Below are 25,750 nucleotides of genomic sequence, written 5' to 3' on the forward strand. Positions count from 1 at the left end.
CCTACTACACCTGCCTCGTTAATCACCCGGTTGTTTGCCTGATTTGTTCCTCCTGTGTCTTGTTAATTCCCCTAATTTAGTTCACCTGTGTCTGGTTGTCTAGTTCCCCCTCTGTAATTTAAGTTCAGTCTGCCCTGTGTCCCCTGTCGGTTCGTAAGTTTAAGGATAGTCTTCAGTCCCAGCCTGCTTTTGGATTCCTGTGTTTTTGCTGTGATCTTCTGTGTTTTTTTGAGAATAAACCCTAAGTTTGTCTACATCTACATCTGGTCTGCTATTGGATCCTTTCCCAGCTGAAGCGTAACAAAAGAAATCAGGAAGATGTAGAGTAAATATAGTTATTTATGCCTATTTTGCCTATTTCTTGCCTAATTGGGACACGTTTTTACCTTTACCAACTTCCTATTAATTGACTAGTCCCTTTGCTACCATATCATTTATGTGGACTTCTGCATTCCTTACCTGCCTGCCACCTTCCCTACTTGACCTCTGATTCTCACATCATTCCTCTAGACCACTTTGCAAAAGGGACAGTTTAAATTCACATTTGTAATCTTGGACGCTGTATCAATGAAGTGACTTACATCTAAGTTGATAAAGAAGCTAGGAAATAATTTAAAACAATGAAATACATTTGTATACATAGCATTTAAATACATCTTCGAAAATACATCACTACACTACGTATGAAGAAACTGATTTGATCTCACATGAATAATGCAGAAAAGTACAACATTGGGATTTCTTTTTTATGCTTACTTAAGCTTCTCCAGTTTACAGTCAGGATCCTCTAGTCTAACAGATAACAGCTTCAGTCCTGATTCTCCGGGATAATTGTAGCTCAGATCCAGATCTTTTAGGTGGGAGGGGTTTGAAGAAAGAGCTGAAGCCAGACAAATACACCCCTTTTCTGAGATGAGACAATCAGAGAGACTAAGAGAGAGAGAGAGAGAGAGAGAGAGAGAGATAGTTGTACAATTTGGTATGATCCAAAAAGTAGTCAGGGACAGGTGTAAAATGGAGGCAGAGATTGAGATATCCAGTAAAATAGTACACACTACTTCATTCTACAAGGAAAATCTCCTTATCAGCATAATATCTCTTCAGTACTTAAATAATTTCACTGTCTTATTACTGAAAAAAATATTTGTATGAAAAATAATACAAAATTAAATATGAATGAACTACAGAAACACTTTTAACTAGGACTGATGTTTTCAAAGGAAATGCTCTGGTGTAGGGATGTCACGAGAACCGATACTTACGGTACCTTTCGGTACTAAAATAACAAAACACCGACGATACCCATTTTTTTTAAGCACCGTAGGTACCGTGAACACCGGTGCCAGCTGTTAGAATCGGTGCTGCGCTTCTTCTGGAACTGACGGGGGCAGTATAGCTTCGGTGTTCCAGTCGAAGTTTTGACAGATCTGCCGTTCACTATTGTAAACAATGAAATTAGTGAAGGCGGCCAGGTGTGAAGTGTTGCCAGACTGGAAATAGCGTATCGTATCATAGGCTCATTTTGGAGGCTCATTTTGGAGGATAATTATCATATCTGGCAACACTGGGAAGGCGGTCGACCAATGAGAGCGCGCGCAAAAAGGTGGAATGTAACGGAGATACCCTTTCCAAAAGACGTTATATTAGTTTGTGAAACACCCAGAGAAGCACAAATACCCGACGAGGCTAAATCCCGGACGCTTTTGGAATCCCTGCTGGACGCATTTTAGATCTCGAAAAGAGGACATGTTCGGGTAAAACAGGACGTCTAGTCTAGTCTAGTCACCCTACTTTTGAACATAATGCAAACAATGCTACCGTGTTCTTCAGACCAAGGGAGATAGTACTCTCAATTTAGCAAAGCACCTGAAAGACAGTCATCTGTATTTGTCTAAAGAACTCAAGGATAATTCTGATTCATGTTAAAAACATCCAAATAATGCAGTTTTTCAGTTTTTTAAAACTGTCATACTGAAATACATGTTACATGATGTTTAAAATGACGGGCATGTGTGTTACAATGGCTAATGTTATGTACGTAGTTTAGGTAAGCTATGCTGTAGTGTAGTTAGCCTATAGCCTACCTTGGTTAGAATTAGATAGAGAGAGAAAGAGAGCATGTATCTTGCAAGTATCATGACTTAACTAAGGAAATTCACAGAATGTCCTAGTTTAATATAGTTGCACATAAATATGCAATTGGTTTGACAAAACACGATTACCCATTTTATTTATTTTTTTCGATGCCATAGACTCAATGTAGCCGATGTTTAAGACGATTTGCGAGTGACAGCTGGAATTTCGCCACGACCACACTGAACATTTAGATTTATTTTGTATTAAATACTTCCTTTAAGAAGCTCAAAACGCATGTTCATCTTGTTAGCTGAATGGCTGCACTGTTATATCCAGGGTTTTGTTTTGCACTGTTGTTGTTTTTGCACAGTAGGCTACCTTTTGAAAAGATGCCTGGAAGAAGTCTGGAATGTGTCTGGGGTCACTAGTTGCACTTTAACCATTAATTGCACTTTATTATGTCGTGCTATGCTATATTGCACATGTTTTGTATGTCTAATGACATTTTACTATTTTCACATATTTTAATAAAGAAGTTCATGTTTCAAGATGAAGTACATGGAATCTTGGAAAATATATATATACATTCTTTTTTTACCCTGGTATCGAAATTGGTATCGAGAATCGTGTTATTTTACTGGTATTGGTACCGACTACTGAATTTTTGGCATCGTGACACCCCTACTCTGGTGCCTTTAAAATGGTGGTTCTCAGCAAGGGCGGCCTTAAGATGATAGGAAGTTATTTAAAATAATGAAATACATGAACATTTGTATACATAGCTTTTAAAATAAACAAACTCATGAATATTCAAAATGCGATTAGAATTAGTCATGGAACATTTGGCATTCATTTTTTGTCTTTTAAGTGAATTGTGGCCATTATTGAATGCTTCAGTCACAAAACCTGAAAACCAAAGTAAGTATTCAACTGACATAAACATGTTGGAACTTTAATATTGCTGTTTTCCTGCTGTGTCACATCTAAACTATGGTCAATCACAGGTATATGTGGATTAATCATGATTAATCACATATTAACGATTTTCTCGGCATATTTTTGTGAGAACAAAAAGATTTATGACAAAAGACGGATGTAAACTGTACATTAAACATGTTTTCGTTTTTTATTCATATAAAACAAATACAATGGTGCTGCAACTCAGCAGTTATTTAGCAGTTATCTTTGCTATTCCATATGGAACATTAATATATCTTCATCCTAAACAGAATTTAGAATTCTTAGCTATTGTATGATTGAATGCCAAAGCACAATACACAGGAGGAGAGGTGTAGGCTGTGGATTTAACAGTGAGGGAGACCCCACTCCAAATTCAATATATCGACAAACACACATATGTCTGCTCCAAAGTAAATGAAGCTGCATGCAGCGAGCTATCTAGCGATAGATAGCGAACTATGAAATCTAATCAATCTAGTTGAGAGAACATCCCCAAAAAGTTATGGTACTTGTCAACCAGTATTATTACCACTACTACTACATAACTTGTCTCTCCAACAAATGTGTTAATGCTGCAATCTTAATGTTGATATTACCGTCAAAATGTTAATTTTACCATCTGTAAAATTGCACGCTGAGCTATCCTAGCTAGCGATAGCATACAGCAACAAGTTCTAAGGAGCTTATTTTTAATTTATGTAGTATTTTTTGAATGGGCAACCTACTACTGAGTATCCCAAGGTATGCATAAGGCACAACCTAAGAGCAATAACCTGGCAATCTGATACAAAGCCATAGCATTCCATCAGGATCAAAATTTAACAAGCAACCTATCACTACAGTGACTGTGAAATACTTGTATCAACAAGCAAGCACATCCTTTGAACAACAACGTTACTAGCAGGTATCTTGCTCCACACTGCTTCGTTAGTGTACTATACTCTAGCGCCATCCTAGCTAGCTAGATAGATAGATACCTCTCCAGAGACGGATAAAGGATATGAATACAAAATCTTAGTAGGTTATTTGCTAGCTCGAAATATTATATACAGATTGTACCCAGCGGTGAAAGAACATGACTAGTCTACAAGGTTATGCTGGTTACATTGATGAAGAGGACGTGGGATTTATTTTGCTTCAATTATTGTTGTGTCCCCTTCGTTGCTGATCTTAATGTTTTGGATATATCCTTCCACTGCATATTGGAGTCCCCCTTGCCTTGATCCGGAGAATATTGTGGTGCTATTACTCAAAAAATAATCACTGACACTGACAGATATAGCGATCGTCCTCGCCATGCTTTTAGGTTGACAGTCCTGGGAGATTTGTCGACGTAGCAACAGTAACTAAGGGGGCGGGGCTTTTGCGAAAAATCTATTGTGGGTAAATTGGAAACTCATTCTGCGCATGCGTTAAAAAAACCCAGAATAATCCTATAGTTAAATCATAAGGCGTTAACACGTTATTTTTCACAGCTCTAATATGAACTCAACATTATTTTGTATCATCTTAATATGTAATTAATGTTCCTGTGTGTGTCTTCTGCACTCTGTCTCAATCATGAGAATTTTTTGTGAGAATTCAGGTTGTGAGGATTCAGGTTCTCCTGTAGGCCCTATGCATTTTAACTCCTTGCCCAGACGGTACTGTCACCACCCCCCTGTATTCTACCATATGACTGACTGGTATAAATGGCAGCACCTTCTTACTGTTAAGTAGGCCTTTCTCTGAGCAACAAAGTTAGATGGTGTCTCCACGCTGATCAGATTGTCTGAGTGGACATGAGCCTACAATGCTGAACCCTCAATGCTTTTATTACAAAAAATATTTTACTTTTTTATTAGTAGATACATTAGGTTCTGTGTTTACAGGTAACAGTGGTGTAAAGATGGAATGTCCTAGACCAATAATGGAATAGGCGTCTTGAAGGTTTGGGTGGATGCATCTCTCTCCTTGCTTCGCTCAAAAAGTAACATTATTAAAACACCTTCTTCTTAAGCTCCAACTTAATCTGACTCCATTTTCTGTGTATCTGACTCCACTCTTTTGGGAACCCAGTCTAAGCTCCTCGCTTTACTGTATATATTTATTTATATATACAGTATCTAGGATAATCCTTTGAAAGAATCTCCTTTGAGTCGGCGTACTAATGAAGATTAATTGACAACAAAACAATTAGGACCTCTTAGACCAAATGTATCCATTCAACAGGTTTCTTCAGGGGGGGGGGGTCCTACATCCAAGAATTGGTACGAAAATTGTGACTGACAAGCTGTGAAGTGGCAAATGCAGTCTGTATTTTTATATACCACTGACACTTTTCATAGGTTAAACAGTGTGAATGTTCACTACTTGCACTAACACTCAGTCATTTTCTATGTAATGACTTATTTTGCTTTTGTAAGCCAATACTTTCAAGATTAGTCAATAAATATTGTTGGTTTTGACTGTAAAGCTATGCTATATATGAACATTTGAGTAATGTGAATAATTATAGTGGGATCATTTATTGTGGAGCCACATCATTTTTGCTTATGAAGGCTCCCGGATGCAACTTTCTAGTCATAGCTTTCCACCTGTAACTAGCTACTCTATGTAGCAAGAGGGGTAATAATTATGTTGTGTGCTGACATCTAATGTCTGTCTTTGAATCTGTATTCAGATAGAAAACTATTATGGAAACTCTAAGAGGGATGAGAGACAGAAACTTATGTGGAAAATGTATTAGAATCTTATGTGAAGGGAAGCAGAAAACAGATATACTGTTAAAAGTCTGCAACATTAGCAGAGTCTGGTTTTCAATACATTTGACATTTAATCATTCAGCAGATGCCTTTATCCAAAGCAACGTACTATGTGTATATAATAATATAAATCAGCGTTAAGGGCTACATAATGGAGTGGAGGACACCAGATATTGGGCTGTGATATTTGAGGTTTTGCCCAGATCAAGCTGAAATTTTAGGAAGATATGGCTGATTGAGTATATTTTGATAATGAATGCAATATTGCATAAATATGTATTTTTTTATTTAAAAAAAAATGAAAAAAAAAAAAAAAAAAATGGTACGCTGTGTTGTACTCCTTGCTATTAGCTTTAACATGAGATACCACACATTGCCATATGTTACAAAGTGTTCTTACAACACAGGGCATGACAATAAGGACATATATAACACCAACCTTAATATCTGCAGTTCACAGTGGGGACTAGACAGCCCGTTACAGAGAAGCTCAATTCCATAATCTCCCAGGTCATTGTTACACAGGTCTAGCTCTGTCAGGGAGTTTGGTGACTGTAGAATAGTTGCCACTATTCCACAGGACTTATCTGTAAGTGTGCATTGAGTTAGTCTGTAAAACATAGTGACAAGAGACAAATTTTATTAAAAGCAATGCCTTTCTGAAGGTGTCCTGTAATGGCATACTATTACACAAACAGGGTCTACATTTCCCCAAATCCATCATCCTCTATTTGAGGTGTTGGAGGGATGGGAAAAAACTGTGGAAACTCTAAGAGGGATGAGAGACACAAAATGAACAGGTGGAAATTGAATTAGAATCGTATGTGAAGGGAAGCATAAAAAAAGATATACTGTTAAAAGTCAGCAACATTAGCAGAGTCTGGTTATCAATACATTTTACATTTACATTTAGTCATTTAGCAGATGCTTTCATCCTAAGTGACGTACAATTCTTATATCAAAATATAAATCAGCGTTAAGGGCTTCATAAATAATCATAAAATTCATGACAATTAGGACATCTATAACACCGACCTCAATGTCTGCAGTTTGCAGTGGGGACTGGACAGTCCGATAGAGAGAAGCTGAATTCCATAATCTTCCAGGTCATTGTTACATAGGTCCAGCTCTGTCAGGGAGTTTGGTGACTGTAGAATGGTAGCCACAATTCCACAGGACTTATATGTGAGTGTGCATTCAGCAAGTCTGTAAAACATAGTGACAAAAGACAAAACATTACTCAAAAAGCAATGCCTTTCTGAAGGTGTCCTGAGGAATCAATATAATGGAAGGTAAGAGGAAAAATATTCCAGTTGAAGTGGTGCTGAGTTTTCCTTTAGATTTCTAAATACACTGAATTTGACATGACAATATTGACATACTAAAACACAAACATGATCTACCCCAATATTGCCACAGTCCTCACAGTTCCCTCATATTACTGTCCACAGCAGCCTGCAAAAAGGACTAACACACAACTCACATTCCTCTACAGGTCTTAGTTAATTGATGTGTACACTAATTACGTTTTTCTCCACCAAATCTCATAGGTTTTAAACTTTATTTTTTCCCCCCACCAAATCCTTAAATTAAAAAAATAACTAGAATAAAATAACTAAGATTTAACATGACATTCATGGCATATACTGTTACATGAAGAGCTTCAACCCTGTGCCATGCCATTTCACAGTTCATTCATGTGCAATACACACACTACGTGGTTTATACCTGAAGTAATGTAGAATCGAGCAAACATTGCATTTCCTATGTTAATATTCATTTACAATGCAATTGTTTTGCTTTCAAAACATCAACTTGATTCATTATTAGCATTTTACTGATGATGAAATATATTTCTCATACTGTTCTTTTCATCACTCTCTTTGAACCCCCCTCCCCCCCGTCTTCTAACAAGTGAACATGGAATGATTCGCCATTGAACCATTGAACATTGAAGTTTGCCATTGAACCATGAACATCTTGGTTGGACACTAAGTCAGGTTTCCATTCCATGTTTTTCTATTCCAGAACTCCATTATGGCTGATGGCAACAAACAGCAGATAGCAGTGAATTCCATCGCATTATTTTTCCTTTCCTCAATAACATACAGTCATGGACAAAAATATTGGCACCCCTGCACTTCTGTCAGATAATGCACCACTACTCCCAGAAAAGTGTTGCAATTACAAATGTTTTCGTATTCACATGTTTATTAACATAGTTTGCATTGGAAAAACACAAAAAATCTGAGAAATAATGCCAAATCTGACTTTATTCCACATAAAACTCAAAAAAGGGCCGGACATTTTTGTTCATGACTGTATATGCAGTGGGTACAGAAAGTATTCAGACCCCTTTACATTTTTCACTCTTTGTTTCATTGCAGCCATTTGCTAAAATCGAAAAAGTTAATGTACACTCAGCAACCCATCTTGACAGAAAAAAACAGAAATGTAGACATTTTTGCAAATGTATTAAAAAAGAAAAACATGGTCATAAGTATTCAGACCCTTTGCTGTGACACTCATATTTAACTCACATGCTGTCCATTTCTTCTGATCCTCCTTGAGATGGTTCTACTCCTTCATTGGAGTCTGGCTGTGTTTAATTAAACTGATTGGACTTCATTAGGAAAGGCACACACCTGTATATATAAGACCTTACAGCTCACAGTGCATGTCAGAACAAATGAGAATCATGAGGTCAAAGGAACTGCCGAAGGAGCTCAGAGACAGAATTGTGGCAAGGAACAGATCTGGCCAAGGTTACAAAAGAATTTCTGCAGCACTCAAGGTCCTAAGAGGACAGTGGCCTCCATAATCCTTAAGTGGAAGAAGTATGGGATGACAAGAACTCTTCCTAGACCTGGCCATCCAGCCAAACTGAGCAATCGTGGGAGAAGAGCCTTGGTGAGAGAGGTAAAGAAGAACCCAAAGAGCACTGTGGCTGAGCTCCAGAGATGTAGTAGGGAGATGGGATAAAGTTCCACAGTATCACTGCAGCCCTCCACCAGTCGGGGCTTTATGATAGGCGGAAGCCTCTCCTCAGTGCAAGACATATGTAAGCCCGCATAGAGTTTGCCAAAAAAAACACATGGAGGGCTCCCAAACTATGAGAAATAAGATTCTCTGGTCTGATGAGACCAAGATTGAACTTTTTGGTGTTAATTCTAAGCGGTATGTGTGGAGAAAACCAGGCACTGCTCATCACTTGCCCAATACAATCCCAGCAGTGAAACACGGAGGTGGCAGCATCATGCTATGGGGGTGTTTTTCAGCTGCATGGGCAGGACGACTTGTTGCAATTGAAGGAAAGATGAATGCGGCCAAGTACAGAGATATCCTGGAAGAAAACCTCCACCAGAGTGCTCAGGACCTCAGACAGACCTTCCAAATCTGTAAGTTTGTATTCAGCAAGTCTGCAAAACAGTGAGGAAAGCCAAAATACTCCTCTGGAATTATAAAAAGCAATGCCTTTCTGAAGGTATCCTGAGATATCAATATAATGAAAGGTTCGAGGAACAATATTCCATTTACATTACATTAAGTCATTTAGCAGACACTTTTATCCAAAGCAACGCACAAGGGACAGAACATCAAGCTACGAGCAATAGATACCTAGGGCCTGATTTACTAATATGCGAGCGCTGCTTAATCTGCGTTCGCAAATTAACGCACAGTGTTTTTGCGCATTTTCCGTGGTATTTATCAAACCACATCTGCGCTGGGCACTGGGGTGCTTACTCCGCCCTTTAAAGGGCCTGATTTACTAACATTGATTTGCAAACGCAGCTTGATCTGCGCCTTTGCGAGGCGCACATTAACGCACAGTGTTTCCCCGCATTTTCCGTGATATTTATCAAGCCAGATCCGCGCAGCATGGGCAATCATTATTTAGCGCACCGTTAAAAGACTGGAGAAATTGCTTGCAAGTTATTGCCACCATGGAGATTCGAGGAAGAAAAAACCAAGGTTCAGCGAAGAGGAGAAATATATATTGGTTCACGTTCGCTCAATCACTGAAACTGATTCAATGGGTTATATTGTTGTTTTGCCCGCCATCACCTACAGCGAGATGTTGAAAAGAACACGATTATAAATAATATACTATTGGTGGCATTAATGCATAAACTGTCTATTATAACAATATAGATGTGTACATGGCGAGATTAATACGTTCTACAAGGGACATGGGTTCACTACAATACATCCCCACTGAAACAAATACATTTACCAAGTAGCCAGGCCTCTCCAAAATCACCGTTGCTCAATCATGGATAGATGGCACTATTCCGGAAGATAAAACTGTCATGGACAGACCACTACCACGTAAGTAATGGTCATGTTGACATCACATATGACCTGGACATTCATTGAATATGTGTGCCTTCTGTTTCGTTAAACGTGTTCGTGGATTGAAGATGGGGCTGTTTGCATGTGGGTGCGATAAATGGCTCCAATTACGTTCGGAAAGTTTAATTTCAGCTATCGTAGTGGGGAAATGTATATTGACCAGTGCCCCGTAGCAATGCGTCGAGTACCTGGGTGAATATTTGGCTGAGATATACCAACTGATGCTATAACTGTTTGAAATGATCCGATGCCAATATTTGCAATTGTCCAGAGTTTACCAACTGATTGAATGTTGGAGGGTTCGATGTCGTCTCTGATCTGGTTCAGTAATTGAAGTATTGCGTGGCTGGTTAACCTGTACCGTCTAATGGTTTGTGGTTCGCTTAACTGAAAATGTGTTATACGAGTTGAAAAAATTATTTCTGTGCGCTGTCTCTGTCTTCTTTCTTCGCCTTGCTATTATCACTGCTGCCATATCAACGTTTTCAGACTCAATGGAAATGCGCTTCCTTAAGACGTTCTTTTATGAGGCGGAGAATTAGCGCGCAAATCATAGACGTGCGCTCGCCAGGCAGTTTAGTAAATTCCACGCAATACATCATTAGGCGCACTCCTCCAATCAAAGTGCGCTTCACACCTACGTTACCACCCACGTCTCCGTGCCATCCCACCTGTTGGCAGGTACACACCCTCAAAGCGTTAATATGCGACTCTACTCAAATGCGCCCCCTTAGTAAATACCATTTTATGTTTACGACCGCTATTTTACGCCAAAAATGGGCGCAATCCTGTTAGTAAATCAGGCCCCTAGTGTTAGAATAAATACTATTTTACATAAGAAATAGAAAAAAAGCTCTGGTAGTGCTAGGCAGCTCGTTCCACCAATGTGGAACTACGAATGAGAATAGTCGAGATTGGCGTACTTGCACAGACGGCAGTGCTAAACGACGCTCATTGAGCGCAACATCCTGGGGGGTAACCTTTGCCCTTACAAGAGCATGTAAGTAGGTGGGAGCAGAACCAGCAATCACTCTGTAAGCAAGCATACTGTAAGTGACTTGAACTTAATGCAAGCAGCTACAGGCAGCCAGCGGAGCTCACTGAGTAGCGGATTGATGAGCGCCCTCTTCGGTTGGTTGAACACCAGACGCGTCACTGGGTTATGGATCATCTAAAGTGGTTTCACCAAGCATGCCAGTAGGCCCGTTAGGAGGGTGATCACTAAGGTTTGTACTAGCAGCTGGGTGGCATACTAGGTTAGGTACGGCCTGATTTGGCCGATGTTAAATAGAGCGAAACAGCACGACCAAGCGGCAATGTGGTCGGTGAATGTTAGTTGGTCATCGATGATGAAACTTGCTGCTTAAAAGGAGCAACAGATAAGGAGTTAATTGTGATATAGATGTTGCTGTGTATAGCCTGTTTGGATGGAATGACCAACAGTTCCGTTTTAGCCAATTCATTTGAAGATGGTGATTCTTCATCCATGTGTATATATATCAGAGAGACAATCCGAGATCGGCGCAGAGACAGTGGTGTCGTCAGGAGGGAAAGACAGATACAGTTCGGTATCATATGCATTGCAGTGATATGAAAAACCATGCGAGGGGATGTTCCGGCCGAACAAGGTGGTGTAGATGGCAAAGAGAAGTGGTCCTAACAGCGAGCCTTGGGGCACCCCTCTGGTTAAGTACAGACAGCTGACCTTGCCATGACACGTTAAACGAGCGCCCACTGAGGTAAGATTCGAACCAGGAGTGTGCCCTACCCGAAATGCCCATACTTGACAGTATAGACAGAAGGTGCTACTCTAGCTGCTTTTACGGCCTCTGTCACAGACTTCAGGGTTGTTTCAGTTGAGTGACCGCTTTTGACCGCTTTTGAACCAAATGGGTTTGGATCCAGGAGATGGTTCCTTGACAGGAACTCTGTGACCTGTGTGGAAGCTCCCCTCTCAATAGTTTTCAATAGGAGCGTGAGGAGTGAGAACGGCCGATAGTTTTCCACATGAATGGGATCGAGAGACGCCTTTTTGAGCAGTGGTGTTACCCGAGCCACTTTGAATGAAGAGGGAAATGTTCCAGACAGATCACATCAAATCAAATCAAACGTTATTTGTACGGCACATTTCATACACGAAGGTAACACAATGCGCCTCACAGTAGGAAGGAAAGAAAAAGGGGGGGAGGGGGGTTTATAAATACTTGTAAAGAGACACAGACAGGAAATAAGTAAACGTTACATAAATAACCAAACCAAACCAAATACATAACCAAAAAGAAGCTCTCAGCACACCTTTCTTTTTCCACAACAAGCTGGCACATGAGTGATTGAGTCAACTCCTGGCCACGGTACAGCATACCCTGTCTATAGCCCAGTTTTGTTGGTGAGGGGGGTAGTGCATGTCTTTAGATGTGTTTTAGAATAGGCACCATATTAAACGTTACATAAATGTTAATTAAATACATTTTACAGGTTACAAAACACTTTTAAAGAGACACAGATTTTGCCAGAGAAAATCAACAGCAAATGATGTACTAACAGCACTGGCACCGTAAAGGATGTGTGATTGCTGGTAAGACGTTAGGTGATATGGCTTGAAGGATGTTGGATGGGATAGGATCCAACCGGCATATAGTAAGACAGCTACATGTCACCTCCCTCTCAATGAGGGGTAAAAGGAGGAAAATGTTCCAGTTGAAGTGGGGCTGAGCTTTCCCTTTAGATTTCTAAATGCACGGCTACATTTTGTATGACAGTAATGGCATACTAATATACAAACTGTCATGGCAAGTCAAGGGGAAGCAGAGTTTATTTGAGGATCCAGCCAGGGGCTAGGGGAATAGTCACACACAGGGCGAACACAATCAGCAGTATGAATGACTAACAAGAACAAGACTAGGCAAGAACAGCCATAACCAAACTACACGGAGTCTAACTCTGAAACTACAGGATCACAAGACAATTCTAAGAACTGATAGACTAAGACAAGGATTCTCCTGAACACTGGTGGTGTAGATTTCATATTGGCATATAACTTATAACTATAAATTATGAATATACAGTCATGGACGAAAATGTTGGCACCCCTGCACTTCTGTCAGATAATGCAACAATACTCCCTGAAAAGTGTTGCAATTCCAAATGCTTTTGTATTCACATGTTTATTTACTTAGTTTGCATTGGAAAAACACAAAAAATCTGACAAATAATGCCAAATCTCACTTTATTCCACATAAAACTCAAAAAAGGGCCGGACAAAATTATTGGCACCCTTAAGAAATAATTGTATTTTAAGCATGAAATGCTCCTTTAATCTTTATTTAAACTCACCTATGGCGAACCACAGATGCTGGTAATATAGAAATCACATTTGCAACCAGTTAAAATGGAGCAAAGTTGACTCAACCTTTGTGTTGTGTGTCTGTGTATACCGCGCTGAGCATGGGGAAAAGAAAGAAGAGCAAAGAATTGTCTGAGGATTTGAGAACCAAAATTGTAGAAAAGCATGGACAATCTCAAGGCTACAAGTCCATCTCCAGAGATCTTAATGTTCCTGTGTCCACTGTGCGCAGCATCATCAACAAGTTTACAGCCCATGGCATTGTCACTAACCTCCCTGGATGTGGAAGGAAGAGAAAAATTGATGACAGAATGCAACAAAAGATTGTTTGAATGGTGAATAAATAACCTAGAACAACTTCCAAATAAATTCAAGCTACCCTGCAGACAAAGGGTACAACGGTTTCAGCTTGCACTATCCGTCGCTATTTGAATGAAATGGGATGCTATGGTAGGAGACCCAGAGGACCCCACTGCTGACACAGAGACGTAAAAAAGCCAGACTTGAGTTTGACAAAACTTTCTTGGGGAAGCCAAAATCATTCTGGGAGAACGTCCTGTAGATAGATCAGACCAAAATAGTGCTTTTTGGTAAAGCAGTTTATAGACAACGAAATGAGGCCTTCAAAGAAAAGAACACGGCCCCTACAGGCTAATATGGTGGAGCTGGACCGATGTTTTGGGGTTGCTTTGCTGCTTCTGGAACCTGATGCCTTGACTATGTGCATAGCATCAGGAAATCTGAGGACTACCCAATAATCTTTGGGCGCAATGTAGGGCCCAGTGTCAGAAAGATGGGTCTCCGTCAGAGGACATGGGTCTTCCAGCAGGACAATGACCCATAGCACACTTCAAAAAGTACCCAGAAATGGTTAAGACAAAGCACTTGAGAGTTCTGAAGTGTCCGAGATGAGTCCAGATCTTAATCCCATAGCACAACTGGGGCATGATCTCAAATCAGTAGTTGGGAGAAGGCACCCTTCAAATGTGAGAGACCTGGAGCAGTTGGCCAAAGAAGAGTGGTCCGAAATTCCAGTAGAGAGGTGTAAGACACCTCATTAATGGTTATAGGAAGCAAAGGATTTCAGATATTTGTATTTCGTTATTGTTAAGGGTGTTCTACCCATTATAAAGTTGAGGGTGCCAATAATTTTGTCCGGCCCTTTTTTGAGTTTTATGTGGAATAAAGTCAGATTTGGCGTTTTTCCAATGCAAACTAAGTAAATAAACATGTGAATACAAAAACATTTGTAATTGCAACCCTTTTCTGGGAGTAGTGGTACATTATCTGACAGAATGGCATGGGTGCCAACATTTTCGTCCATGACTGTATGTATCATACTGTTCTTATCATCTCTTTGAACCCTTTTTCCTTTCCTCAATAACGTATTCAGAAAGATCCCTAATACACAAAGACAGACACACACACACACACACACACACATAAATACACATGCAAGACAGATAGTCATCATGGCATTACACTTTCCACCTAATATATACTTCGCCAGATACTTAAGCCTAATTTATAGTCGCCCTTTTGCGCAGACACATAGTCGTTGCAAACCCTCTCTGAGCACCTCTCCCAAGCCTAACGTGCACCTCCCAAATATTGTTAACTATCCATCTCCGTCAATCCGTCAAACATCACTGTTTACTTTGTGGGTAGTAATATGCTAACATTAGATAGCAGATGGATTAGAAATCCCCTCAGATGTATTTTTCATTTACAATAACAGATTTTTTAAATTGTTCTATTTCACAGTAACTTTTCTAAAATCTAAGCCAAAAAAAAATCAAACAAACTACTTTTATGTACAAATACGACCATCTACGGAGTTTAGTGCGCCATCTTTTTTTATTTTTCAGCGTTGAGATTCGAAAAAAATGTGCGCCCCTACTATTCTGGTTGTAAATTGTTTTGCGACACCCACCAACCCTCGGAGAATTTTAAACTGCGTAACATAGTCGTGGAAGCATATTTCGGCCTTTACAACTACATACTTTTTTACAGAAGGCCTCACTGAGAAACAGTGCCTCTTTTGGACATAATTAGATTACTAGATCAATCCAAAAAAATCCACATTCAGTCCGGACCAGTTACTACTCTTTTTGTGAATCCTGACTTTACTGTTATCAAAGGGAAGACTTAAAAACAAAAAAATATAAGCAATGCAATAATGTAAAGTGTCATTTCATGCCAAGTCATCAACCAAAGGGCTGCAGTGAAAATTGAATATTTATTTCCTATCTCATGACTAGCATCTGCCATTTGTACTGTAAGTCAGCAGTAGATAGCAGTGGCATCAAAACTATTAATCAGTCATGCACAGTTCTGAAGTGGAAGGGACATAATCAACTAAAGTTCACATTTTGTCACAAATAACAATACAAAAAATACGTTTATCCATCTCCATTAGAAACTCACCGTGCCCTTCTGTAGCATCTCACAGCAGGGAGCAGTCTCCTGCGTCCCTCATTTGATGTGTTGTATTTCTTCAGGTCAAACTCATCCAGCACCTCCTCAGACATCAGAAGAATGTGGGCCAGTGCTGAACAGTGAGCAGGAGATAATTTCTGTTTGATGTTCTTTGGTGACTCCAGATATTTTTTTATTTCTTTGTGCATGGAATGATCATTCATTTCAAATAAGCAGTGGAAAAGATTGATGCATCGTTCAGGAGAGAGATCTTCCCTGTTGAGCTTCTTAATGTATTGACATATGTCCTTGGTGCTCTTTGAGGTGCTGTGTCCATGGTTAAGTAGACCTTTCAAAAGTTTCTGATTCCTCTCCAGAGAGATGCCCATAAGGAAGCGAAGGAAAAGATCCAGGTGTCCATTCCTGCTCTTCAAAGCTTTATCAACTGCACTCTTAAGTAACACATGAAGATGATCTTGAGATTGTAAGGCCAGCACTGATTGAAGAGATGATACAAAATGACTGGGTTTATGTGCTTCACTGAGGAGGGATTTCAGGGCCTTGATGTTCTCAGTCACATAAGAGTGAAACACAAACACAGCTGCCAGAAACTCCTGGATACTCAGATGCACAAAGCAGAAGACCTTCCTCTCATGAAACACAGATTCTCCCTTGAATATTTCAGTGCACATGCCAGAGTACACTGAGGCTTCACTGACATCAATGCCACACTCTTTCAGATCTTCCTCATAAAACATCAGATTGCCATTCTCTAGGTTATTGAAAGCCAGTTCTCCAAGCTTCAGTACAATTTCTTCTTGAGATTCTCGAAATTTCTCTTCATCTGTCTCAGTTCCACTCTGATACTTCTGATCCTTCCTTCTAGTCTGGATGAGCAAGAAGTGTATGAACATCTCAGTCAGGGTTTTTGGAATGTCTTTAGTCTTGTACAGCATCTGCTGAAGTACAGTGGCTGCAATCCAACAGAAGACTGGAATGTGGCACATAATGTGGAGACTCCTGGATGCCTTAATGTGTGAGATGATTCTGCCAGCCTGACTCTCATCACTGATTCTCTTCCTGAAGTACTCTTCCTTCTGTGGGTCATTGAATCCTCGTACTTCTGTCACCTGATCAATGCACTGAACAGGAATTTGACTGGCTGCTCCTGGTCGTGAGGTTATCCAGATTTGTGCAGAGTGAAGCAGAGTTCCCTGAATGAGGCTTGTCATCAGAACATCCACTGATGATGTTTGTTTTAAATCAGATATCATGTTCTTTTGGAAATTCAGAGGTAATCGACTCTCATCCAAACCATCGAAGATGAACACAACCTGACAGTTGTTGTATTCTTCACCATCTTTCAACTCTTTCAGTTCAGGATAGAAGTCAAGCAGGAGCTTGTGAAGGCTATACTGATTACCCCTGACTAAATTCAGCTCACGGAAAGACAGGGGGAACATAAAGTCTACACTCTGATTGGCTACCCCATCTATCCAGTCAAGAATGAACTTCTGCACTGAGACTGTTTTTCCAATGCCAGCAACACCTTTGGTCATCACAGTTCTGATGTTCTTCTCCTGTCCAGGTAAGGGCTTGAAGATGTCATTGCAGTGGATTGGTGTGTCTTCTGTGGTTTGTGTTCTGGATGCTGACTCTACCTGCCAAACCTCATGTTCCTTATTCACTGCTTCACTCTCCCCCTCTGTGATGTAAAGCTCTGTGTAGATCTTATTGAGGGCTGTCTCAGCTCCTGGTTTGATGATGCCTTCAGATATGTTCTTAAACCTCCTCTTCAGACTGGTTTTATGCTTCTCTATAACCCCCCTCAGGATTTCATCAGCTGTTTATCATGGACAAAAATGAACGAAGAAACCTATTAGTATCATGTATTTAATGAACCACAATATTAATATTCATTTGTGATTGCTTTAGCCAAATTATCATTGACATTCCAGACACAAATATCCATTTGTGTTTAACTACTGTTGCTCCTTACCAAAACGCTAACTCTCTGATCCGCTGTAGAGCTTCAGTCTAAAACCCTCTGTGGTAATCTAGACCAGGGATGGGGAATATTTATCCTACCAAGAGCATTGCGAGATTTTACACAGTAATTTGTGGACCTATATGACTACACTAAGCCTACTTTAAATCATTAGCAATGTTGTTGTAGTAATACATAATACTTGGTCAGCTAAATGGATTACAAAATTGTCCCCACTGAAAGACAAACAGAATAAAGTCCAGTGGTTCCCCTACCATTATATAAGGGGGGTGCCCCGCCCCTCCTTTTTTGTGTTATAACCAGAAATCTCTGTTTATTTTTGGCCTGGGATAACCTTCTGTTAATGTTATACTATAGGCTTGACATAATCTGCAGAGGATAAAATACAATCTGCCTCCAAATGAATTGCACTTTTCTGGAGACCAAATCTAGGAAAATATCAGTATCGGTACTCGGCAAGTAAACAAATAAAAATACTCGTACTCGTATCGGTTTGTAAAAAAGTGGTATCGGTGCATCCCTATAGCATTCTATTCAGTCTTACTGATGGTCCTTTTGTAATACCAACAGGTGCACTTTGTTGTGGATAAGTAAAGCCTATTTTGCTACATTTTTGTAGTCCTGGTAATCATTTGTTTGGCATATTGGTAAGGTTATTTAGAGGACCATTTATCAATGGTTTTGTTCTTGATGAATGAATGTTTGTTTATCTATTAGTTATTTTTACAATTACATTATAATTACAAGGACTTGCTCCCGCAATTTCATCGCAACAAGCACCTAAAAAACACAGCAACTTTAATCGCAACTTTTTGGGAAAGCTCCCGCAAAATCAGGAATTTAAGCCGCAACTATCTCAAAATGGTTTTCTTCCAGAAGCTCAGAAAGCTGCACACTTTGTGGATAATTGTTTAGTTCAATGTTCAGTTCAAATAATTGTTCAGTTGTTATATTGACTGCTGCCCCCCGCCCCCAAAGCTGTAAACCTAGGGGAAACACTGAAGTCGATGTTTAAATGTATATCATTTCATTCTCCAATTGCCTTGAAGTCCTGTGTAAATGCTATATGGCCCAGAGGTTGGAAGTCCACGATCCCTGGTCTAGACAATCTTAACCCTCATGTTGTGTTTGCAACATGGTTAGACCCTGTCATGCACTTATTCTGCCGGTGTTAACTTTACCGCCAATGCAGATAATTGCCGACATCAACATCGTTTTCTGTTCCATTACTCTACTAACCCTTGTTATAGTAACCTACCAGCGCACTGTATTACCACTAAGCTATTCCACAGTATGCTGCCCCCACCTCATCCACTGTCAACTTTGTATGCATCATGTATATACCATATTATGTTTGTATGTATTGTGCAGTATGCTCATCCTGAACAGGTATGAATTATATTATATATTATATCTAAGTTTTAAGTTTATTAAAATCAAATAAATTAAGTTTTGAAATAATTGTATTGAAACAGTTGTATTCAAAACTAGAATGCGTTTCGTGAACGAACTGCAAGAGTGTGCTTGCTCTGTTGCGGCCATCAAGCACAAGCAACTGCAGTGGCCAAGAGCGCATATGTTGTTGAGGGGCCTCACAGACTGATATCTGAGAACAAAATCTGTATAGTAGGCTACGGTGTTTTCTGTGTTTCAATACAACGTTGAATGCAGGTTGTAGGATGAATCTGCCAGCCTTCCAGTGTAACCATCACTGCAGTGACACTGAATACACCTTTTTGTTTTCAACCAATATATTTTAGCAAGCAACCAAGCTCAACCATTATATTTTGGCTCCACTGACGTTTAGACATATGAGGGTATCTTTGTTGTTCTGTTTTTGTTTGTTTGTTTGCTTGTTTATTGTGAAAGGGTCTAGTCTTAAAATAGGCTCCAAGTGACATTATCTCTTATGGGGTGTAATTATTCCTCCAAAGGTCGCGTGAGGGAGACATGGGCTTGTTTTGATTTTGTATTGGTTGCGGATGCAATAAATCTTGTCTGTGCTTCAAATGTAAATATATTTATTGTCTCTCTATGGTGGAAATGAGATGTATTATGAAACTTGCATATTTACTAAGCACAAACATTTCAGGTGTCATGGTCATAATAATAGTTCCAGAGTTTCGTTATACTGACTTACTGAGCTAAGTGCATTGTTGAAATTGTTATCTTGGTAAAAGGACACATCTCTGCAACAATATATATGAAATGCTGTGAAATGTCATAACCAACAGATTTAGCTAGACGGATAGTTGTGACAGTTGAAAGTGGTGTCAATGATAATAACAACTGCCCAGTTAGCTAACGTTAGCTAGTGACATGAGTATTAACAAGTTAACAATGGATACCGACAGTTAGCATACCTAGCTAGGTAGCATTACCATTGGATGTGAATGACAGTTATGCTAGATCTTGCTAGCCCTTTGGTAAAAGGAAACATCTCTGCAACAATATATATGAAATGCTGTGAAATCTCATAACCAACAGATTTAGCTAGACGGATAGTTTTGACAGTTGAAAGTGGTGTCAATGATAATAACAACTGCCCAGTTAGCTAACGTTAGCTAGTGACACAGTTAACAATGGATACCGACAATTAGCATACCTAGCTATGTATCATTACCATTGGATGTGAATGACAGTTATGCTAGATCTTGCTAGCCATTGCTGTCCCCAAGAAGGAGGGTGATTTTCACTTGACGAGCAGGGGCAATACAGTCATCTGGAGAGTTCAAAATGATACTAAACGAGGGGAAATCTACTGTATGGAGATATTTCTGCTTAGTAGACAATTCAGATTCTAATTAGGCTGTTGGATATGTCAAATGTAAGGAGTGTGAAGTTTTAATGAAATATGATTGATGCAACCGCCGTTCTCCACAAAATGGATTAACCTGGATGTCTGGATGTAGTTTCAGAACGAACGTCAAAGATCTATAATGGTAAGACTTGTCGGTTGTGCCTCTGTTGGTGTCTCGTAAAACGTGAGTTTTATTAAAGCATAGCGTGTGTATTGTGTAGCTATTTCATTCCGAGATGGCAGGGGAGTAAAATGCTCCATTGGCAAAATAGATAACATGTTTTTAACTTCGGGGGTTAATTCCCTTTCCTTTACGTCTGCTGCTGGTATACAGACAGCCGGAAATGTTAACAAACGGAATGAAATAGCTACACATATAAACTGTACCTGAAACTGTTGCCACTACATTCGTTTTAATATTTTGCACTCTCTATCTAACCACTCGTTCAGGTGTTTTCTTGAGTTGGTACAGCCAACTACTGCACACGTTCCCAAACCACTTTTCCTAGTTAAGTTTTCCATCCTTTTTCACACTGTGTCTCTGTGTCGATATCGGATATACCTAGCAAAATAAACCTGAGCCTGGGTGAAGGCTAAATAGCTCGCTAGCTATCATCACTCTATTCACGATTGTATAGTATATCTAGGTTTTCTTTGGTGACTGTTGTCGGGCCTTTTGAACTGTCTGTGGGTTGTGAACGTAAACAACTCGCTAGCTATTACTACTACTGTATCATGATATAAAGCTTTATGGTGGTTTTCGATTTACATGATTTTTATGGCATTTAAGAGGTATAAACCTTGATGGTGGTTTTCGATTAGCATGATTTTTATGGCATTTAAGAGAGCTTCACCTTCTCCTATCTCAGAGTGGGTGACGTCACAATGGCTCAACCTTCCACCATGTTAGTCAATGAGAGAAAAAGGTGATGAAAAAGAGGAATAAAAAAGGAGTGGCAAGGAGTACCGCCACGAAAAGTCATAGCAGGTTGCACCGGATCGGGCCGGGCGTTTTGGTGTTTGAATGGCGTCTCTATCTCAATCGGGCGAGGAGTAGTTAGCTGCAAGAAAAACGGGGAGAATAAATAAATAAAGAAACTAAATGTGTTCTTCGTTATCAGTGCAAGACTATGTGTAACCTATAGCAACAACTGTCCTGTGTCAGCGTGACTGATGTTACTTCACACACTCATACTGGATGTGGGGGGTGCTACACTCCCATTAAAACACTGATTCTAAATGTATTCTACCTTTTACATTTCTGGGGTGAAAAAGTAAGGTCATATCCAAGTCAAATTCACTAATCCTGTCACAATCATCTTGATCCGGATCCATGTTTTCTCTGTCATATGCCCCATGTCTTGTTCGCTCTCTGTCTCCACTCAAGGTTTTATCCATGGCCTTAACTCACTGACTCTTCCATGTGCTTGGCTAGACACCTCTCTTGATTGGACACCTCTCTTGCCTCGACACCTCTCTTGCCATATCTACCTGTTGCCTCCTGCCTGTCTGTTTGCATGAAAGACATTCATTCTGCTGAAAGGTTTATTAAAAGACCCCTTCGAAGACAGGCAAATCAAAGCTCAACTCAAAATATGGTTCGCTTTCTATTTTGACTGTTCGAGAAGTTAAAATGGCTGAAAGGTAGACAGACAAGAAGAAAAGAGATCTTTCCAGCCCTAATGGAGTGATGAATATGCGTATGTTCGAGAAGTTAAAATGGCTGAAAGGTAGACAGACAAGAAGAAAAGAGATCTTTCCAGCCCTAATGGAGTGATGAATATGCGTATGAGGAGAGAGCTTCACACGGGCCATATGTGCATAATCTTCTTGTGATTTACACTCATAATGGAGGCCACAACAACAATGAGAATAATAATAACTTGGCTAAAACTATATATAGTTTCTGGTCTGGTTTTTCTTTAGCAAAAATCTATATTTTTGTATGGCTCTGCCAGCTGAAAAGGTTCACGACCCCTGTCTTATAAGCTTTTCCTCCATCAGATATGATAAAAGTATAAACATCAGGAAACCCTTACCTAGTTTGCTCCTTTTGTCTGGTGTGTGTTCAGTGTGCAGGTGTCTGCTGCTTTCTACCATGTCTGCGTGTTCATCCAGAAGAGGCTGTAGAGGAGGTTGAGTTCTGCATGTCTTTACACACTGGGGACAGGCTTGGTCTCCTGGTAGTCCAGGCTGCTCCCAGTAGCTGTTGATGCACTGCCTGCAGAAACTGTGTCCACAGGTGGTGATGACTGGGTCCCTTAGTACCTGCTCACACACTCCACAGCTGGACTGATCCTGGGTCAGAACAGCACTCAAGTCACTGCAGAGAAGATGAACACCTGTTCTGTAAACCCAGATTCAAATAAAATAGGCAAAGTTTGGTGTAGTTAAGATAAAAACTGGAACAAACCCTCTTCACAAACCCTCTGAATCTCTCTCTCTCTCTCTCTCTCTCTCTCTCTCTCTCTCTCTCTCTCTCTCTCTCTCTCTCTCTCTCTCTCTGTGTGTGAATATCTTTGAAGGATTATGTGCTTTCTTCCTTAATGATTATATGTGTGTGCTTGCGTGTGTGCGTGCGTGCGTGCGTGCGTGCGTGCATGCTTGAGGGGGGTCTTCAGTCCGTAGTGGATCTGATTGTGCTTTCCCCCGAAGCCGTGGCCGGTGATTCGGTGCTGATTGAGCCAGCCGTGGCAGAGGTAGCTGCGGCTGGACCAGGTGAAACTGCTAATGAGAAGGGGCATTCAGTAAAGACACTGACAGTGCCTCAACCGTCAGTGAATGTGGCTCAGGCTGAGGCTATTGACATAGACCCAGTCTTTAAAGTACCGGCGAAGAGAAAGATAGACCCGGTGGAGGTTACCGGGTCTAAAGTGAAAAAAGACACACACACGAGTGGTAATCTGGATAGCGATTGCGAATCCATTGACTCAAACTGGTCCGAGTGTTCGCAGGGAGAGGCACAGCTCTCCAGCGAAGAAACAAAATATACTGCAGAGGCAATTAACAGTTTCCTACACGACACAAAAGGGTTGCGGAAAGTGGAGGTGGAACTGTATTTTCCTGATTGCTCGCAGTTTGTTAACGATGTTGTCTGTTTCATGAGGGAGGGTGCATTTGAGGATAACGATGTTTTTCGTCTCCGGAAAATATTGAGCAAATTGAGGAAAAAGTTGCGTGATAAAACAACTAAGCCTACTTAGTTTATATGTATGTGTAAGGAAGGGTTTTGTATGACTTGTAATATTGTTTGCTCCTGTGTTGGAATAACTGAGCCTGGTTTCAATTGTATGTTATAATGTACAGTGATTTTTGTTTCTGCAAACCAATGGCAAATATTTCTGTGAAAAAACTGTGTGCTCATTTGATGATGATTTTCATTTCCGTTTGTTTTGAATAAGGTGTAAAATACTGTTGGCGTTACTGTTTACAAATAAAAGTTTTTTATAAAATCAAAAAAAATCTCTCTCTCGCTCTCGCTCTCGCTCTCTCTCTCTCTCTCTCTCTCTCTCACCATTGCATGGTATTCGGGTCTGTGGGACCCGCTTTCATTTTTGATCTAAGCAAAAATAATACTTCTAATATTGTTTTCAAACTCAAACACAAGAACAGATATCAGTCTACATTTGCATTGAGCGCACACTGTACCAACCCCCCCCCCCCCCCCCACACACACACACACACACATTTGTGTTACATATAGGCTATATGGGGCAAATAGTGTGGAAATTGTAGGTCCTGTGTACCTAAAGTCTCTTTTCCTCCTGTCTGGGTCTGCTGTAAGTGTGTGTGTGTGTGTGTGTGTGTGTGTGTGTGTGTGTAGAATTGCATGTGACAACACTCACATGTCTGAATAAATTATATAAAAACTACTCACTTTAGACCTGCTGGAACTGGTTCACTGCTGAAATTGAGTGGCTCTTCCTTGGACCAGTGACTCTTTACAGACACACAGCTGGGCACTGGAGATGGAGGTCTGTGTGTGTGTCGTCTACAAACACAAGGAGACACAAGAAACCAATCAACAAAGATTAATTTATATTTTATTTATTAACACACACACACACACACACACACACACACACACACACACACACACACACACACACACACACACACACACACAACTTTCAACCTTTAGCTTTTTAGGTTTCCTCCGGTAGGAGGTAACCTATTGTTATCGTAGGTATTATTATTCTCCTGCCATGGGAGTCAATGGCAGCCCCTAGAACCATATGGTAACTTTTTGTGAAATTTGGCACACTCATTAAGGACAGTCCCTTCTTCATTCACACCAAGTTTCATGGCTCTCATTACACCACTCTAGCGCCACCAACAGGTCAAAGTTCGACTTTTGTAACACACATAACTTTTGAACCGTATGACCGATTTTCAAAAATGAGGTACCATTGGATTCCCTGGATCAAGACGAATTCAACACACCCTATGGCGTCAATTTCCGGTTGTATAGATTTTCCGCTATTTCCGGTTTTATCAAAAACCTTTGAAAGCCTACTCCTCCTACAATTTTTGGCAAATCTTCTTCAAAATCACCAGAGATGATCTTCAGACCTAGCCTCACAAAAGTTACGATTTTGAATTTTGAATTTTGATCCTCACAACCGTTTGTCCGGTACAGCCACTCAAATTCAGCAGAAAAGCCCCCAAACAGGAAGTGAAGTCATATCTTGGCAAATCTTTGACAAATCAACACCAAACTTGATATGTCACTGGAAGACACTACAACATGTTGCCATGTGCAAAGGCAACTTCATATCTTCAAAAATGATTGATATAAAGCAAATTGGATAAATTGTTAACGCTGAAACAATGCTTTACACATCAACAGGTCAAAAAGTGATACTCTGATTGAATCACAAGTTCATGTGAAGACACTTGAGAATGTTTAGAACACAAATCTGAAAAAAATTGACTGTTAGATGAAAAGTAGATTTTTGGTGAATATTTGAAATACGCATGCTTGGCTAATTGCTAGGGTGTTTCTCTCTGCCTCTGCCCCTCTGGTCTTGCGCGCGTGTGCACTCCAG

General features: G+C 40.1%; 1 protein-coding gene across 1 annotated transcript in view; it reads right to left on the reverse strand.

The window, feature by feature from the left end:
* Positions 1-752: 752 nt before the first annotated feature.
* LOC308367515 (NACHT, LRR and PYD domains-containing protein 3-like) overlaps positions 753-25,750 on the reverse strand; it is a gene marked incomplete at both ends in the record, with an annotated part of 40,316 nt that continues 15,318 nt past the window's right edge. The window contains 5 exons of the mRNA XM_080841452.1: positions 753-930; positions 6,816-6,986; positions 15,904-17,737; positions 22,742-23,025; positions 23,307-23,426. Of these exons, the coding sequence (XP_080697578.1) occupies positions 753-930; positions 6,816-6,986; positions 15,904-17,737; positions 22,742-23,025; positions 23,307-23,426 (2,587 nt within the window). The remainder of the gene's footprint in view (positions 931-6,815; positions 6,987-15,903; positions 17,738-22,741; positions 23,026-23,306; positions 23,427-25,750) is intronic.

This window comes from Sprattus sprattus (assembly GCF_963457725.1).
Source record: "Sprattus sprattus genome assembly, chromosome: 1".
Taxonomy (NCBI): domain Eukaryota; kingdom Metazoa; phylum Chordata; class Actinopteri; order Clupeiformes; family Clupeidae; genus Sprattus; species Sprattus sprattus.